Source organism: Astyanax mexicanus, chromosome 14, assembly GCF_023375975.1.
Source record: "Astyanax mexicanus isolate ESR-SI-001 chromosome 14, AstMex3_surface, whole genome shotgun sequence".
Taxonomy (NCBI): domain Eukaryota; kingdom Metazoa; phylum Chordata; class Actinopteri; order Characiformes; family Acestrorhamphidae; genus Astyanax; species Astyanax mexicanus.
In genome coordinates this window covers 35,683,280-35,703,339 of record NC_064421.1, presented here as the reverse complement: position 1 = coordinate 35,703,339, position 20,060 = coordinate 35,683,280, and the positions used below count along the sequence as shown (strand labels likewise).

General features: G+C 40.5%; 1 protein-coding gene across 2 annotated transcripts in view; it reads left to right on the top strand.

Annotated features, from left to right (window-relative positions):
• The window catches only part of sanbr (SANT and BTB domain regulator of CSR), a 113,705-nt gene that overhangs the window by 16,701 nt on the left and 76,944 nt on the right, over positions 1–20,060 (top strand). For both annotated transcript variants that reach the window (XM_049463959.1, XM_049463958.1), the window contains exons 2-4: positions 15,815–15,967; positions 18,878–19,067; positions 19,548–19,641. In XM_049463959.1, coding sequence (XP_049319916.1) covers positions 15,818–15,967; positions 18,878–19,067; positions 19,548–19,641 — 434 coding nt within the window. In that variant the 5' untranslated portion in view covers positions 15,815–15,817. The remainder of the gene's footprint in view (positions 1–15,814; positions 15,968–18,877; positions 19,068–19,547; positions 19,642–20,060) is intronic.

Below are 20,060 nucleotides of genomic sequence, written 5' to 3'. Positions count from 1 at the left end.
CCATGACCAGATTGTTGAAGTAAAGCAAGAATCTGTTGCAAGAAAAATTGCTGTGAGGAATACCTCCTGTTGTGACATCACAATTTCCCCAACAGTCTAACAGCCCTTATGCATCAGCCATAGTCCTTGTCTGTATAAAGAATGGTGATCTAAGAGCGGTTTTGCCCTGTCACAAGCTAAACAGTCTGACTAAAAAAGATGCCTATCCCTTACCTCACACTGAGGAGACCAAATGGTTCACCTCAAAAGTGGTTATTACCAGCTAGAGGTACTATTTGGGGTTCTCTGGTTGTTAATAAAGATTTTCTGTGACTATGTCAAAATAGGTAGACCTTTTAATAGATCTATTAAAAGGAGAGTTTTCAACAAGAAGAAAAGGCTAAAAGTTTGGGTACCAAACTAGGTCCTAATCACTGATTGACAGGTACAGTGGTGTTAAAAAAGTGTTTGCCCCCTTCCTGATTTCCTGAAGGTGTTTACCTACATGTCCCTGTGTGAAAAAGTCATTGCCCCCTTTTTAAAACATACCGTCACTGTGGTTTCACTCTCTCTCACACACACTCACACGCAGGTCTGATTATTGCCACACCTGTTCTTAATCAAGACATCACCTAAATAGGCAGTGTTTAAGTGATGCCTGACAAAGTTTAGTCCACCAAAATATCCTTAAAAATTAGAAATTCAGGAAAAATTGAGAAAGAAGGTAACATTTTGTGGACCGATGAGACAAAAGTTGAACTCTTTGGAAGGTGTGTGTCAGTACGTCTGGCATAAAAGAAACACTGCATTCCAGAAAAAGAACATTATACCTAAAGTAAAACATGGTGGTGGTAGTGTGATGGTCAGGGGCTGTTTTGCTGCATCATGGCCTGAAAGACTTGCTGTGATAAATGGAACTATGAATTCTGCTGTCTACCAAAAGATTATAATTATTAAGCATCCATAGCAAAACTATTTGAATCCAGGGAATATATTTGCATATCAGAAAATCCAGAGCAGCAGTCAAAAAAGAAAATTAATATAAATAATACATTTATACATAAAAGTAGGCCTGGACAATAATTCGATATCGGTATTTATCGCGAGAAGAAATGTTTCAATAACGGTGATATAATTTTTGTTCTATATCGAAATGTATTATTTACAGATTATGTCGTGGACAGGCGTTTTTTTTACCAGCGTCATTTCGCTGCAGAGCTGAACACGATCAGCCTCCGAAGCCGGGCTACGTCATCCTACGGATCCGCTTCGCTCCACTCTGCATTTAAAATGTTTGGCTCTGAAGCCAAACCGAGCGGAACTCGGCTCGGCTGCGCTCCACTCCGCATCTAAAATGTCCCACGCTGAAGCCAAACCGACTCTAACTGAATGGAACCCAAATCCATAACTTCTCCAGTACTACAACACCCAAAGCTCTTTGGTGGAACGTGATAATTATCAGAGCAGTCATGTACAATGGATACTACAGGATGATTCCCCATATGACCCTTAATGTTCGTCCAGTAAACTGCAGACAAAGCCAATCTACGCAATTGGAGTGGCAATTCCCCAACCTCTACCTGTAAAGAAACTACAGGGGAGGATTTCACTGCCCTACTTAGTGAGTCTTAGTGCCTGTGCCTGAATCCGGTCCAACACTTCCAGATTGGAAACAGCAACAGACCTATACGCCACACAGCCATAATCAAAAACTGATCGTATCAATGCCCTGTAAATATAGACAAGCGACTGACGATCAGCTCCCCAATCACAATCCAACAAGTATTTCAACACATTCAGAGCACTCTAACACTTATCTACCATTTTTGTGATATGTACCTTCCAGGTCAATTTGGAGTCCATCCACATACCCAGGAACTTTATAATTTTAACCTGTTCTATCTCTAAACAATATAACTGCAAGCTCACATAATTTGGTTTCCGTCCAGTTGAGAAACAGATTTTAAATTTTTTTTTAAGTCAAAATCTTAAAACCCCAATCAGTAGCCCAGCGCTCTACCGTGGTCAATGCCTGTTGCATCTTTATCATAACAAATGTAAGATTCCTGCCCCGTTTCCACAAAGCCCCATTATCTGCATAAAGAGATTTGCCTATATCTGCTCCAACCAGGGAGAAGATATCATTGATCATAATGTTAAACAACAAAGGGCTACAGACACTACCCTGAGTCCCACTTTCTGCAATATTATTCCCTGACAGGTAATTTCCCACTCTCACTTGAAAAGTCCTATGACTCAAAAAATCCAATTTCCAATTAAAACCCTTCCCCCGATCCCCCATTATCATACTCAGACAAGACGTGAGTGATTATAGGTCTATGTCCCATCGGACTAGAGAGATCTTTACCGGGTTTACCAAGGGGCACCACCACTGCCAATTTCCACGCTGAAGGGATCTTACCCAACTTCCAAATTCTATTATAAAAATCAACAAGCACAGAGAGAGATACATCTGTCAAATGCTTAATCATGTCATAACATAGCCCATCCTTTCCCGGGATCGTATGACCAGACCTAGCTACTGCTATCTTGAGTTTCCTTAAAGTAAAGTTAGCATCTAGAACACAATCAAAAGCCTCTTTCCAACACAAAACCCCAGGAAATTGCAAACAAACTTTCTCCCGAGACAACCGCATATCCTCACTTAAGTTAGCAGAGCTATAAACTTTTGCAGCAGTCCCTTTCCTAACCCCCCTCATCTTTTTAATCATGTGCCTAATATCAAACCAAATCAAAATTATTTGTATAGCGCTTTGTACAACAGGTGTTGGCACAAAGCAGCTTTACAGAAACATGATCACAGGACAAAGAATCAGGAAAAACATTAAATATAGAAAATACAGAATACAGAACCCCCAGCGAACGCGGAGACAAGGAAAAACTCCCTCAGAGCTGAAAGAGGAGGAAGAAACCTTGGGAGGACCAAGACTCACGTTTAAGGGGAGACCATCCTACCACTGGTCAAATGGCTTTTAAATCAATTTTAAAAAGTCTTTTATACATCCACATAAGTTTTATATATTCAGAAGTATAGCAGCACCACTAATGGAAGCAACTTCAGCGACTTCAGAAACTTCCATCAGTCTGGCCGGACAGGAGACGCAAGAGCCTGAAGGTCCAACATTCATCAGTATCTGATCATACAGGTGGGCAGTCAGTAACTCGGAGGAAGTCAGAGAGATGGAATTAGTTTTGACTGGATTTATGTAAAACGGAGAATATAAAACATTATCAGAGTGTGGCTAATGACTCTAAATAAAACAGCCTAACTAAAGGTAGAGAGCCAGAAGGTAACATAGACACGGAGGCACCCTGAAACACTGGCATCCACCCACTCCACCATCCACAAACCTGAGTGAACGTGTGCATTGGGAGAACAACAGCACCAGCATCTCAGTTTACCACAATTCCCTCTGTCCATGAACCCCTGGATCTGCAGCCTTATCTAAAGGGAAAAACATTAATTACCAAAAGCTAAACTAAACAAGTAAGTTTTCAGTCTAGACTTAAAGATTGAGACTGTGTCTGAGTCCCGAACATATTCGGGGAGATTATTCCAGAGTTGAGGCGCTTTATAAGAGAAAGCTCTTCCTCCTGCAGAGCTCCTCTGAATTTTAGGAACTGCTAAGAAACCAGCAACCTGAGATCTAAGTAATCGCGGTGGTTCATAATAAGAGATGAGGTCTCGCAAATACTCAGGAGCGAGCCCGTGTAGGGCTTTATACGTTAACAGGGGAATTTTATAGTCTATGCGGAATTTGACTGGAAGCCACTGCAGTGCTGACAGGACTGGACTAATATGCTCAAATTTTCTAATTTTAGTGAGGAACCTGGCTGCAGAATTTTGAACTAGCTGAAGTTTATTTAAGTTACAGCCGGAACATCCAGACAGTAGCGCATTACAATAATCTAGCTTTAAGGTAATGAAGGCATGCACTAATTTTTCTGCGTCATGCAGTGATAGGGCATTTCTTAGCTTGGTGATGTTACGTAGGTGTAGAAAAGCTGTTCTAGTAAAATTAGATATGTGTGTATCGAATGCTAGATCTGAATCTATAATAACTCCAAGATTTTTAGCTACTGAACCAGGTGTGACTGAGAAGTCGGCCAGATTTAGCATTAAGTCTTATTTCTAGCAGCTTTGGGGCCTAATAGGAGAACTTTTGTTTTATCACTATTTAATAGGAAAAGTTGCGTGACATCCATAATTTCACATCTTTTACACAATCCTCGATTTTCTATATTCTCACTCTGTCATCAGGTTTGGCTGATATGAAGAGCTGCGTGTCATCCGCATAACAGTGTGTTAATGTTGATCAGTGCAGGGTTCCAGAGCCAGAGTACACAGCGGGCAGTGGAGAGCCAGGCTGGGAACCTCAGGAACAGGGTATCTCAGTACATGTAAAAGAGCTAGATAGAGGAAACAAAAAAGAAAGAAAGAGGAAAAAAAGCAGGAGTACAAGTATGATGTTCTCTAATCTTTCTAAAAGGGTAGTATGATCTATTGTATCAAAGGCTGCGCTCAGATCGAGAAGTACGAGTAGGGAAACACAGCCTTGGTCGGCGGCTATAAGTAGATTGTTTGTTATTTTAACTAAAGCGGTCTTAGTGCTGTGATGGGGCCTAAATCCAGATTGAAATTTTTCATAGATTTGGTTTCTTTGCAGGTAAGAGCAAAGTTGTTGGGCCACAGCTTTTCTAAAATCTTAGAAATAAACGGTAAGTTTGAAATAGGTCTATAGTTAGACAGTACAGTAGGATCAAGATTTGGTTTCTTGATCAGAAGTTTAATTACAGCTATTTTGAAGGCTTTGGGTACATGGCCTAGGGTGAGTGATGAGTTTACTATCATTAACAGAGGTTTAATTATATCTGGTAGTACCTGTTTTAATAATTTTGTGGGGACTGCATCAAGTGTGCAGGTTGTGCTGTTTGAAGAGGAGATCATTTTCTCTAGTTCTAGCTGTGGAAGTGGGTTAAAGTTTTCCAACCTAACTTCCGTAACAGGGTTTTGTTCTAGATGATCCACACCAGATGACCAGTATGTGCTATTTATCTATTTAATTTTATCCTGAATGTTTTAAATTTTACTATTGAAGAAGTCCATAAAAGCGTTGCTGGTGTGAATGGCTGGGATCTGAGGTTCAGTACCTGCCTGGTTTTTAGTTAATTTGGAAATAACTCTAAAGAGAACTCTAGGATTATTTTTATTGATCTCGATCTGTGAGGTCAGATCTGCTGAGCGGGCTTTATTAAGTTCTTTTCTATATTTAAAAAGACTGTCTTTCCACGCAGAGTGAAACACTTCCAGTTTAGTTGATAGATATTTACGCTCTAAATTTCGTACTAACTGCTTTAAGGTATGAGTTTGATCATTGTACCACGGTGCAAGCTTTTTCTGTATCTCTATTTTATGTTTAAGGGGAGCTACAACATCTAAGGTAGAGCAAAAGGTATTTTCTAAACCTTCGGTTAGTTTGTCTAGTTCTACTGGGTCTACAGGAGAGTACATTATAATTAATAAATCAGGAAGCTTATCTGTAAATTGTTGGGCTGTAAAAGGCGTAATTGAACGTTTTACAGAGTAGCTAGGGGATGTACGTATATTATGACTAAGATGTAATTTAAATGAAAGAAGGTAATGATCTGAAATTGCGGAGGTTTGAGAACGAATATTCAGGTTATCTATGCTCAAACCCAGGGTCAAAACTAAATCCAGAGTATGATTACAGTAAAGAGTAGGTCCTGTTATATTTTGAATAATACCCACTGAGTCTAAAATCATTGTGAATGCCTTTTTTAATGGATCATCCAATTTTTCGAAATGAATGTTGAAGTCTCCAACTATAATCACTTTATCACTACTGCTAAGTCTGTGACAAAATCACTAAATTCTTTTAAAAATTCTAACTAGGGCCCTGGTGGTCTGTAGATATTAATTAAGGAAAATGCATTCTTTTTTGTAACTGGATTAATTATACTGGTGTAAAGAAGCTCAAAAGAAGTAAAATTATCATAGTGTTTCTGATTGCTAACTAAGGTACTTTGGAAAAGTATGCAGACCTCACCTCCTCTACCAGACAATCTCGGATTGTGTATATAATTGTAGCCTGCAGGGGTGGCTTCATTTAATGCTACATATTCATTTGGCCTAATCCAGGTTTCTGTCAGACACAGAATATCGAATTTCTGATCAGTTATGATTTCATTCACTAGAACTGCTTTTGAATTTAGAGATCTAATATTAAGTAAACCAATCTTTAGGCTTGAAGTGTTAGTACTACAGTCTGGATATGATTGTTTAATATAAGTTAAGTTATTTAGAGTGACTGTTTTAGTTTTTTGATGTTTTTGTTTGACTCGGGGGACAGACACAGTCTGAATACATTGGTATCTTGGTAACGTCTCTTTGCAGCTCGCAGACGGTTGGTTAAGCCTCTCTGTCTGCGGCCTGGTCCCGGCTCTGGATTGGCAGCAGCTTCTAATACTACTCTGCCGACTAGCTAAAAGACTAAGAGCTATGCTGCATGAAAGTAAGGCAGCACCCTCCCGCGTGGGGTGGACACCATCCCTACCTAAAAGACCAGGTTTGCCCTCAAACTGTAGCCAGTTATCTATAAAGCCCACATAATTTTCTGCACACCACTTGGACATCCAGCGGTTCAGCGAAGAAAGCCTGCTGTAAGCTTCATCACCACGCCTCATTGGGATGGGGCCAGAGCAGATTACCTCCTCGGACAGCGTCTGGGCTTGTTTAATCACCTCTTTAATATTAGCCTTAGTTACTTCGGACTGCCGCAGACGAATATCATTGGCCCCTACATGAATTACTACCCTCGAATATCTCCTATTCCTATATCAGCCTAAGGTTGCCACTAATGTCCGGTGCTCTGGCTCCCGGCAAACAAGTAACTGTTGCCGCTGGTGCCCCTAAAGGAGCAGCTAATTTCACGTGTCGGACGATAGAGTCTCCTATCACCAGAGTACCTTTAACAGGCTCCTCAGTTGGTGCTTCACTGAGCGGGGCAAACCTGTTTGACACGTGAACTGGGGGAGCGTGGTGTTCAGGTGGGCTGGCTGTGGCCTTTGCGGTAGCATTTGCCTTAGCCTTTCGACTATGCCGCCGAGACGTTACCCATTCACCCCGCTGTGAGGGCTCTAAGGCCGGAGTCGAGGGGGTACTAACTCTCCCTGAGACACCCGGGGCTGCTAACAGTGAATCCTGCTGTCTATCCCTTATTAAACCCCGGACGTGCAGCTCTAACTTATTCACCTTATCCACCAAGGTGCTAACTATCTCACACTTAGTACAAATACCACTATTGTTACCAGTATCGGTGGATAAGGGATCTAAGCTATACATGCCACACTCTAAACAGGAGTAAACCTGAGCAGAAGCCATGGAGAAAAAAAAGCACTCACCTTGTTTCAGTTGAATTTAGAAACTTACACAAACAAACTGCAGCAGCAAACAGCTAATCCAGCAAACCTGAGGAAAAAGTCTATAAAAGTAGACTGAGAGTGGATTAATAGGTGTGTAGAGCAAAGAGGAAGCAGACTAAAAGTGGATTAGTAAGTGTGAAGAGAGTAAAAGAGAAGAAAGCAGAGAAAAGTGTAGAAGTTTAAGATTAGAGCAAGCTTTCAGCAGCAGAGCAGCAGACAAGCACAGCAGCAGACAAGAGTAGCAGGGAGCGGAGCAGGGAGCGGAGCAGGGAGCAGAGCAGGGAGCAGAGCAGGGAGCAGAGCAGGGAGCAGAGCAGGGAGCAGAGCAGGGAGCAGAGCAGGGAGGTACTAAGGTACTTCGGAAAAGTATGCAGACCCCACCTCCTCTACCGGACAATCTCGGATTGTGTATATAATTGTAGCCTGCAGAAGTGGCTTAATTTAATGCTACATATTCATTTGGCCTAATCCAGGTTTCTGTCAGACACAGAACATCGAATTTCTGATCAGTTATCATTTCATTCACCAGAACTGCTTTTGAATTTAGAGATCTAATATTAAGTAAACCAATCTTTAGGTTTTGGGTGTTTTTTAATGTAGGTTAAGTTATTTGGATTGACTGTTTGAGTTTGACTCGGGGGACAGACATAGTCTGAATATACTGGTATCTTGGTAACGTCTGTTTGCAGCTCTCTGTCTGCGGTCTGGTCCCGGCATTAATTACTACCCTCGAATGTCTCCTATTTCCTAACAGCCTAAGGTTGCCACTAATGGCCAGTGCTCTGGCTCCCGGTAAACAAGTAACTGTTGCCGCTGGTGCCCCTATACCTGGCCCAGATATTCCTGGCCCATTCATGCTGCAAAATGATCTCCAATGGGATCTTTTTGCCAACTTAACAGTTCTGCGTACCACTGCCTGTGCCTTTTTATACACCATTAAATCACAGAACAACAAAGATCTCCAAACCTGTCGGAGCGCCCACAACTGCCGCTGAACATTCCTCTGTCCACTGAGGAACAGCTTTCTTTTTCCCCCATATGGCTTTTTAAGAGGAATAGCATCCTCTGCAGACCTATACAATATATTACACAATTCATTACAGGCATCTACATCATTCGAAATACCCATGTTCTTAAGTCTCTGAGCACACAGGTCAGAAAATCCATCTCAATTTGCATTAGAAAAATTCCATCTATGCCAAAAAATACAGCCCATCCTATGCACCTCAATACCAAACTCACCTTCAACTGGAAAATGATCACTCCCCAGAAAGGTAGACTGGCACACGTCCCAACTACTCATCCCTGCCAATATTAAAGAAGCGAACATAAGGTCCAACACAGTAGTGGTATTTCTAGCCACATTCAACCGCGTGCCCCTACCATCATTGAGACATACTAGATCCCTTTCAAACAGAAACTGTTCCAACACTGTACCATTCTGGTCCATACCTGAACTCCCCCCAGAAAGCATCTCCAAAGTGAGTGTGCCTGTACACCACATAGTGCTTAAATTCTCTCAGCAGATCGAACAATTATTTCAAACTTTTCCGTCCTACTACCTGTCTGGGCAGTACAATTAATCACATCTGCAAGACAGATAACAAACTTAGCCTTCTCCACAATCAACATTTCTAGATACATTACCAAGAGGCTGCGAGACTGTACCATGATCCGACGAACAGTCATCTGACCTCGGAGGAACTACCTCAGGAGATCTAGTACAGCCCACCTCTTTCAGCGCCTCAGAATAAGACAGACCTCGAACAGCTCTATCCATCTGTACTTCCAGAGCCTTCTTCCAAACCTCACAACCTCCGGAGTTACAACATTTAGACTAAACATCTGTACCACGTTGCCCGAAGTCATGCTCACCACTACAAACCTTGCACCTCTTTCTTGCTCTACACACCGAGGCAATATGCCAATACCTTTGACAGTTAAAACATCTCACTGGCGGAGGTATATAAACCCTGAATCCCACTCCCCGACACGTCTGGTTCACTTTCTTCTCCTGTGTCACTTCCTTCCCTTCCTGTGTCATCTCCCCTCTTCGCCACCTGCCGACCCAACCACGAGGGTTAGTTCCTTTGGGATTAGTGGTTTTGTTACCTGTGAAGCCACACCCCTATTTCTCATATTATCATATTATACTCATAACACACTTTCAATTCAATTAATTTTATTTATATAATGCTTTTTACAACAGAAATAGTCACAAAGCAGCTTTACAGAGAAAAAAACGGTCCACGCTTATTATGAGCAGCGCCACATACATGCCAATTATTCTGGTGACAACAGTGGCAAAGAAAAACTTCCTTACATCAAGAGGAAGAAACCTTGGAAGGAACCAAAACTCAGTCAGAGGAACCCATTCCCCTCGAGTCTACCCACTCAGTACTAAGAAATAACAAACAAATAACAGAACAAAACAACAGTAAAGAGAGATAATATAATATAGAGCTATAGCTTATGTAACATGTACTAATTTATAAATAGAGATAGAGAGATAGATAGAGAGATGGAATTAGTTTTAACTGGATTTATGTAAAACAGAGACTATAAAATATTATCAGAGTGTGGCTAATGACTGCGGCAGTCTGAGTAAAACGGCCTAACTAAAGGGTGAGAGCCAGAAGATAACATAGACACGAAGGCACCCTGAAATGCAGTGCTGATAGGATAATTTTGGTCAAATTTTCTAGTTTTAGTAAGGACCCTGGCTGTAGCATTTTGAACTAGCTGAAGTTTATTTACATAACATTACATTTGGCAGACACTTTTGTCCAAAGCGACTTACAATAGTGACGTACAAAGAGTAATTGAAGTTTAAGGTTAAAAAATGTATGTGCTCTTTGAAGAGCTCTGTCTTCAGGAGTTTATTAAAGATAGTGAGAGATTCTCCTGATCTGGTAGTAGAAGGTAGTTAGTTAGAGGTGTTAGGAGAGTAAGTGCTCTTTGAAGAGCTCTGTCTTCAGGAGTTTATTAAAGATAGTGAGAGATTCTCCTGATCTGGTAGTAGAAGGTAGTTAGTTAGAGGTGTTAGGAGAGTAAGTACTCTTTGAAGAGCTCTGTCTTCAGGAGTTTATTAAAGATAGTGAGAGATTCTCCTGATCTGGTAGTAGAAGGTAGTTAGTTAGAGGTGTTAGGAGAGTAGGTGCTCTTTGAAGAGCTCTGTCTTCAGGAGTTTATTAAAGATAGTGAGAGATTCTCCTGATCTGGTAGTAGAAGGTAGTTAGTTAGAGGTGTTAGGAGAGTAGGTGCTCTTTGAAGAGCTCTGTCTTCAGGAGTTTATTAAAGATAGTGAGAGATTCTCCTGATCTGGTAGTAGAAGGTAGATAGTTAGAGGTGTTAGGAGAGTAAGTACTCTTTGAAGAGCTCTGTCTTCAGGAGTTTATTAAAGATAGTGAGAGATTCTCCTGATCTGGTAGTGGAAGGTAGTTGGTTGTTCCACCATTGGGGAACTCTGTATGAGAACAGTCTGGATTGCTTTGTGTGAATGTTTGGTAAAGCGAGGCTACGTTTATTGTTGGAGCACAGCGGCCGGGAGGTAGCATAAGCCTTCAGGAGTGATCAGTGCAGGTAGGAAGGAGCTGTTCTGTCATCACCTTGTAGGCGATTGTAAGAGCTTTGATTTTGATACGAGCAGCCTCTGAGCCTCTGAGGATTGTCCTGCAGCTCTGGTCCAGGAGGTCATTCTGGGAGAGGAAACCAGAGACCAGATTGAGAACTGCTCTTTCTAATGTTTTAGAAAGAAAAGGTAGTAGTGAGACCGGTCTGTAGTTATCAACCTGGACGGGGCTGAGAAAAGGCTTTTTAACACATGTGCTTGTTTTAAAGCAGTCGGGAATACACCAGAAGTTAAGGAGGCATTGATCGTGTGAGTAATAGCCGGAATGATTGCAGGTGCAATGGTTTGTAGTAGGTCTAAAGGAATTTGGTCAAGTGGACACGTAGTAGGACGGCTTTGTGTTAGGAGAGCCAGTGTCTTGTTCTCAGTGAGAGGAGTAAATGAGGAGAAAGTGGCTCCTTCAGTAGAGGGATACCGGGCAGCAGAGCATGTAAAAGGATGGCTGCTGATGGCTGCCACTTTCCCAGTAAAGAATGAGGCAAGTGTTTCAGCTGTAAGGCATGTAGCCGGAGGAGGAGGTGGAGGGTTGAGTAGTGTTTTAAATGTTGCAAATAGTTTCCGGGAATCTGAGAGATTTTTTTTGTGGTAAAATTTAGCTTTAGCAGTAGTGAGGCTGGCTGAAAAAGAAGCCAGGAGCAGTTGGTAATTTTTTAGGTCTGCATGGTTTTGCTTTTTTTTGCTGTTTTCTTTCATTAAGGAACATCCTGACAGTAGCGCATTACAATAATCTAGCCTTGAGGTAATGAAGGCATGGACTAATTTTTCTGCATCATGCAGAGATAAGCCTGCAATGTTACGTAGGTGTAGAAAAGCTGTTCTAGTAACATTAGATGTGTGTGTATCGAATGCTAGATCTGAATCTATAATAAAGTTTTTAGCTGTTGAACCAGGGGTGACGGAGAATTCGGCCAGATTTAATATTAAGTCTGATAATTTATTTCTAGCAGCTTTGGGGCCTAATAGGAGAACTTCTGTTTTATCACTTTTTAATAGGAGAAAGTTGTGGGACACCCATGATTTCACATCTTTTACACAATCCTCGATTTTCTTTATTCTCACTCTGTCATCAGGTTTGGCTGATATGAATGTGCAGAGATTTCAGCTGTCAGTTTCCACTGTGAGGAGCATGAGGAAATGGAAGATCACAGACACAGTTCTAGTAAAGGTCTGAAGTGGCAGAACAAGAAAAATCTCAGATAATCAGAGGAGAAGGATGGTGAGAACAGTTATAGTCAACCCACAGACCAGCTCCAAACACCTACATCATCATCCTGCTGCAGATGGAGTCACTGTGCACATTTAGACAAACCAGCTTGATTTTGGAATAAAGTGTTGTGCATGTTCAAAAATCAGACTCTCATTGGAAGTTGATGTAATTGTTTTTGTTGGGGTTTTCCAAATGTATGCATCTGCCTAATTTAGTTTAAAGAATTATTTCACACTTTGTGTAAATACTATAAACTTCATTTCACCTTTCAAATATCACTGTGTTCATCTGCTATATGATATATTTGAAATTAGTGATCCAAACAACCAATGATTTATAAAGGAAAATCATGAAAATAATCAGGGGTGCCCAAACTTTGTAATCAAATCAAATCAAATCAAATTTATTTGTATAGCGCTTTTTACAACTGGTGTTGGCACAAAGCAGCTTTACAGAAACATGATTACAGGACAAAGAATCAGGCAAAACATTAAACATAGAAAATACATAATACAGAACACCCAGTGAGCGCGGAGGCAAGGAAAAACTCCCTCAGAGCTGCAGGAGGAGGAAGAAACCTTGGGAGGACCAAGACTCACATTTAAGGGGGGGCCATCCTACCACTGGTCAAACGGTTTTTAAATTAAAATTTAAAAAGTCTTTTATACATCCACATAGGTTTTATATATTCAGGAGTATAATAGCACCACTAATGGCTTGGATGTAATCTGTAGTGGAGAGTAAGATGGATGATGAGCAGCTGATCTGTGGTGGGTGGTGGAAAAGAGCTGACTTAAGAAACTTCCATCAGTCTGGCCGGACAGGAGACGCAAGAGCCTGAGGGTCCAACATTCATCAGTATCTGATCAGACAGGTGGGCAGTCAGTAACTCGGAGGAAGTCAGAGAGATGGAATTAGTTTTGACTGGATTTATGTAAAACGGAGAATATAAAACATTATCAGAGTGTGGCTAATGACTCTAAATAAAACAGCCTAACTAAAGGTAGAGAGCCAGAAGGTAACATAGACACGGAGGCACCCTGAAACACTGGCATCCACCCACTCCACCATCCACAAACCTGAGTGACCGTGTGCAGTGGGAGAACAACAGCACCAGCATCTCAGTTTACCACAATTCCCTCTGTCCATGAACCCCTGGATCTGCAGCCTTATCTAAAGGGAAAAACATTAATTACCAAAAGCTAAACTAAACAAGTAAGTTTTCAGTCTAGACTTAAAGATTGAGACTGTGTCTGAGTCCCGAACATATTCGGGGAGATTATTCCAGAGTTGAGGCGCTTTATAAGAGAAAGCTCTTCCTCCTGCAGAGCTCCTCTGAATTTTAGGAACTGCTAAGAAACCAGCACCCTGAGATCTAAGTAATCGCGGTGGCTCATAATAAGAGATGAGGTCTCGCAAATACTCAGGAGCGAGCCCATGTAGGGCTTTATACGTTAACAGGGGAATTTTATAGTCTATGCGGAATTTGACTGGAAGCCAGTGCAGTGCTGACAGGACTGGACTAATATGGTCAAATTTTCTAGTTTTAGTAAGGAACCTGGCTGCAGCAGTTTGAACTAGCTGAAGTTTATTTAAGTGACTGCAGGAACATCCAGACAGTAGCGCATTACAATAATCTAGCCTTGAGGTAATAAATGCATGGACTAATATTTCTGCGTCATGCAGTGATAGGGCATTTCTTAGCTTGGCGATGTTACATAAGTGTAGAAAAGCTGTTCTAGTAAGATTAAATATGTGTTTTTCGAATGCTAGATCTGAATCTAAAATAACTCCTAGATTTTTAGCTGCTGAACCAGGGGTGATGGAGAAGTCGGCCAGATTTAGCATTAAGTCTGATAGTTTATTTCTAGCAGCTTTGGGGCCTAATAGGAGAACTTCTGTTTTTTCACTATTTAATAAGAGGAAGTTGTGCGACATCCACAATTTTACATCTTTTACACAATCCTCGATTTTCTTTATTCTCACTCTGTCATCAGGTTTGGCTGATATGAAGAGCTGCGTTTTATCCGCATAACAATGAAAATTTACGTCATGTTTTCTAATAACTTTGCCCAGTGGGAGCATATATAATGTAAATAATAACGGTCCTAATATAGAGCCTTGTGGAATTCCATATCTTACCTTGGTATAACTGGAAGACATATGATTTATCCTCACAAACTGATAACGATCAGTTAAGTATGATTTAAACCATGATAATGCAGTTCCTGTTACACCGACCATGTTCTCTAATCTTTCTAAAAGGGTAGTATGATCTATTGTATCAAAGGCTGCGCTCAGATCGAGAAGTACGAGTAGGGAAACACAGCCTTGGTCGGCGGCTATAAGTAGATTGTTTGTTATTTTAACTAAAGCGGTCTTAGTGCTGTGATGGGGCCTAAATCCATATTGAAATTTTTCATAGATTTGGAAGTGGGTTAAAGACTTCCAACCTAACTTCCGTAACAGGGTTTTGTTCTAGATCAGCCAGACCAGATGACAGAGAGGATGTAATATTTATCTGTTTAATTTTATCCCGAATGTTTTCAATTTTACTATTGAAGAAGTCCATAAAATCGTTGCTGGTGTGAATGGCTGGAATCTGAGGTTCAGTACCTTCCTGGTTTTTAGTTAATTTGGAAATAACTCTAAAGAGAACTCTAGGATTATTTTTATTTATCTCGATCTGTGAGGCCAGATACGCTGAGCGGGCTTTATTAAGTTCTTTTCTATATTTAAAAAGACTGTCTTTCCACGCAGAGTGAAAAACTTCCAGTTTAGTTGATAGATATTTACGCTCTAAATTTCGTACTAACTGCTTTAAGGTATGAGTTTGATCATTGTACCACGGTGCAAGCTTTTTCTGTATCTCTATTTTATGTTTAAGGGGAGCTACAACATCTAAGGTAGAGTGAAAGGTATTTTCTAACCCTTCAGTTAGTTTGTCTAGTTCTACTGGTTCTACAGGAGAGTACATAGTTGATAGATCTAAATAGGGCCCTGGTGGTCTGTAGATATTAATTAAGGAAAATGCATTCTTTTTTGTAACTGGATTAATTATACTGGTGTAAAGAAGCTCATAAGAAGTAAAATTATCATAGTGTTTCTCATTGCTAACTAAGGTACTTCGGAAAAGTATGCAGACCCCACCTCCTCTACCGGACAATCTCGGATTGTGTATATAATTATAGCCTGCAGGGGTGGCTTCATTTAATGCTACATATTCATTTGGCCTAATCCAGGTTTCTGTCAGACACAGAATATCGAATTTCTGATCAGTTATCATTTTATTCACTTTAACTACTTTTGAATTTAGAGATCTGATATTAAGTAAGCCAATCTTTAGGTTTGAAGTTTTAGTACTGCAGTCTGCCACTGTATATATATTTAAACATACGATAGTATACAGCTATCAGAACCAACAAATAAATTTCTTCTTTCAGGTCTTTACATTTTAGGCATTTCTTTACTTTGTTACAACACCAAATATTAATGTTAATAATTAATCTCCATATTTTGTTATTTTTCCTCAGATAATGAATCGTCTTTGTTCTGTCAACAATAATTTTCCCTACGACAATAACCTCTTAGTGCTGGACATGATCCTGAGCTCACTATGGGGAGTGCCACAGCCAATCAACTGGGAGAATGTTGCTCGGCTTGTTCCTGGATTCACACCGAAAGAGGTAATTGTGAGCCTAGTGTGGCTAGTGTAACTGGACTGATTCTGCTCCACCCCTGCACTGCCCATCCAGCTACCCCTCTGCATTGTGTCATTAACTTCACAGGAGTCAGAACTGTCTCCTCATTTGTTTATTTATGAGTTGCAAAAGAGAATAATATTGAATGTCAGTGAGAGCACACAGCATAGAAAGTCCTCATGGAAACAGTATAAAACAGAAAAAAAAAATACACATTGGATTATTTCCCAATATTCAGCTATATTTTCAGATTTAATATACATTCATGGGCACATACATATTATAATATAATAATAATTCTTAATAAATGTATAAAATTAAATAGTTTTCACGAAATGTAGATAAATCAAATTCCCCAGTTGCTGTATCACAACCAAAATTACGTAATAGTACATACAGTACCATAATTAATACAACCAAGGGCGTAGGAAGTGGGCTTGATATTGGGGGGGGGGGGGACACATTTGCCAATATGAACCCAAGCCCACCCTATAGTTTCCTAGAACAACATTTGTGGAAATTACTTTTAATCACAAATAATCGTTTTTTCTGTATTTTGTTTATTATTAGTTAACATCCACGTAAAGGTAACCTAAACATGTTACTCTACGTTACAGTTACTGTTGTTAGTAAAACTTATGCCATGCATGCCATGTCTGAATTATATACATATGACAAAAAACTGATCAGTTATCACCTAATATTTAAAATAATATAACAGATTTGGTTAATATTATTCTTTTTTTTATTATTACTATTATTATTATGTAATGGCATGTCTATTCTGTTGTACATTAACATTTTCTCCACTCTTTTTCCATTCATTATAGCTCACAATAAGTCCTGTACTTCTAAATTAATAAACAGTTTGAAAATGAAATGGTGATTAGCTGATCAGGTATAGGGCAAGTTGAACATTACATATATAGTTTTTTTTCTTTAACCTTGACTCCCAATCTAACTAATTAAGCTAACTGAATAACACAGCTGCAGTTTATTAATCACAGTGGGGTTAATTTGTGTGTTTTGATTCAGAAACGAGTCTTTTTATCCAGCTATCAGAAACATATCAATACAGTTTAAGTGGTTAGCCTACCATTACCTTTCTTTTAGAAAAATCTCCGTATATCCAGATCTGTTTTAAAATCAGCTGAAGCTGCTGCATCCCGATCCCGCTGCTAAATCTCACAGCGAGCATACGGCGCGCCGCAAAACCAGCAAGGCTGTTTCTACTGAGAGGCGGGACTTAATACCTGAACCAGCTCCGTGATTGGTCCGGTATATCTCCTCATTAATAGTACAGCTGATTCTATGATTTAATTTTTGGGGGGGACAAATCCACCTGTTTCTAATATCCCCCGCTTCCTACGCCAATGAATACAACCAACCATGCAGTTAGAGCTTCAACCATTTTATATAACATTTACTACACAAAGAGGTGAAACATTACCCCCTACTGTCCAAAACTTATAATGCACAGAATATGTACCTGAGTTGCAAAAGAGAGTAATAGTTCATTCATATCAGTGAGTGGGCACAGCATAGAAACTCCTGAGATAATGTAAAAAAGCAAAATCTTAATATTTTCGTAATTAGACCATGTAAACAGTGCGTTAGCTAGCAAGCTGAGGCTAGCAAATTGACTAGTTTTACCCTCCCCTTGTCAAAAACAGCACAACAAAAGATGCATTTAAAAGTTGATTAAACACTACTACAAATAACTTATACTCTAACAGAACTTTTTCTTCATAATATTAGACCTCATGAGGGTATTGCTTTGCACAACTATGGCGTCACATTAATGTCAAAAGTCTGGAGCACAAAAATACCAGGTGAACAAAATTAACCAGCGTGTTTTAAAGTTTTGCGTGTGTAAACTAACTTCTCGTGAGCGCAGATGCTTAATTTTTGCGGTGCGGTCTGCCTGGTTTAGTGTCCGGAGTGACCGGCTCTCTTTCAGCGCCTGTAGCAACTGGCCCTCCGGTGCGGTCTGTTTAGATGTTTAGTGTCCGGAGTGAGCGGCCCTCGTTCAGTGCCTGAAACGACCGCCCTTCCGGTGCGATCTGCCTGGGTCTAGTGTCCGCAGGGACTGGCTCTCTTGTTCAGCACCCGCAGCGACTGGCCCTCCGGTGCGGTCTGCCTGGTTTAGTGTCTGGAGTGACCGGCTCTCTTGTTCAGCACCTGGAGTGACCGGCTGTCTGGTGCGGTCTGCCCGGGTTTAGTGTCCGGAGTAAACGGCTCTCTTGTTTAGCACCTGGAATGACAAGTCTGAAAGGTGAAAATATACGCCATTAGGAAAATATTTTGTTAATACTTTTATCATAAGAAACAGGAGGTTTATTTTGCCAAACTCTAAGAGAATGAAGCGAATAAGACACACATTAGGTGAGTGATGTTTTTATCCTATTAGAAACGTGAATTATACTAGACTTTTAATTTTTTACTTAGCTAATAACAACCTGCAAGTGTTCTAGTATTGTAGGAATAACAGAAGTGTAAGCAGTTTACAATACAAACTGTCTGCATCAATTAATCACCTCCTGTTACTGACACGCCCCCAATTGGGAAACTCCCACTGGTAAAAAGTTTATGGTATTTGTGAGCTCTCATCTTGTAAATGCAATATTTCCGACTTGAAGGCAGCATAACTGCAGACCTAAATAATCACACACTTTTCTGAAACTGTGTGGAGGTGTTCAGTAATTTCAAATAGACTTGATTGAGATTTATGGCATTGAATAACTCATTGCTATCTAAAAGATGTGCTACATTAGAAGATGAAAAGTACATTAGAAGAACTAAAGCTGTAGCAGTGCTTTAAGGCAAGAATTGTGTATGGATTTTTATATTTACACAGTTATAAAATTGTAATTACGGATCTATGTGTGGTAACAGTGCGCACGCAGGTTTGATGAACTGAAGAGCACTGGAACTTTTCCTCTAGTGGACGAACAGTGTAATGGCCTGACTGCAGCCAGCAGCTCTCCATCTGAGCCGCTGTCTGCTTACATCAGATCCACATTATTGGATATTACTGCTGAGACGGGAGCACCACGGACCAATCAGAGCACACTGTCAGCATCAGGTGAGTCAAATTACACTGTATGGACAAAGGCAAATTCTATTTTTCTTCTAAAATCAAGGTGTCATTCTGCATTTCTGGAAGGCTTTCTATTAGATTTGAAAGCATTGCTGTGAGAATTTGATTATATACAGCAACAATATAAGTGCTTTTTCATAACTGATTTTATGTCCCCCCCCCCTCAACTGGATGAAGCACCCTCATTCCAGAAAACACAGTTATACTGCTCCACAGCTCAGTGCTGGGGGCTTGATGCCCCTCTAGCCCATGTCTGGCATTAGTTATAGTGCCAGTATGTTATTTTTTTATCCTCTCCAGAGAATGTCAGCAAGTGTTGCAGATTAAGAAGCAAGCAGAAGAATGCATCCATAAGAAGGGGTGTTTTTTTTAAACATTTGGAAATGTTAACTTTTTTAAATTTGCTAATGAGAATTCTTTGAAATCTCACCAGCAAAGACCATGTTGTAACCATATGCTCCTCAGGCCCGAATAAGAGCCCTGCTGTTAGAGGATCCAGGGCTGAAGATGAGAGAACCGTAGCTACAGAGGAGCGAGAGAAGGAAGACAGAGAGAAAAGGTAATCCCATTCATTTATAGAAATTACTGTATAAAGCATAGACAGTGCCAACATTAAACCACAAGTCTGCTTCTTCTACTGACTGGTGGCAGTATGATGTGTAGGTCTGCCCATCACCAAATATTTCTATTACAAAATCACCCCTCAGACCTGGATTAAAGCGTCAGTAAACATCTGGACAGTCTGTGGTGCAGTGTGTTGTTGGTGGATGGAACGAGACATGATGTTCCAGATGTGCTGGATTGGATTCAGGTCTGGGGAACGGGCAGGATAGTCCATAGCTTCAATGCCTTCATCATGCAGGAACTGCAGGAACACACTTCAGTCACATGAGGTCTAGCATTGTCCTGCATCAGGAGGAACCCAGGTCCCACTGCACAGCATATGGTTTCACAGTCTACAGACTCTGTTACATCTGT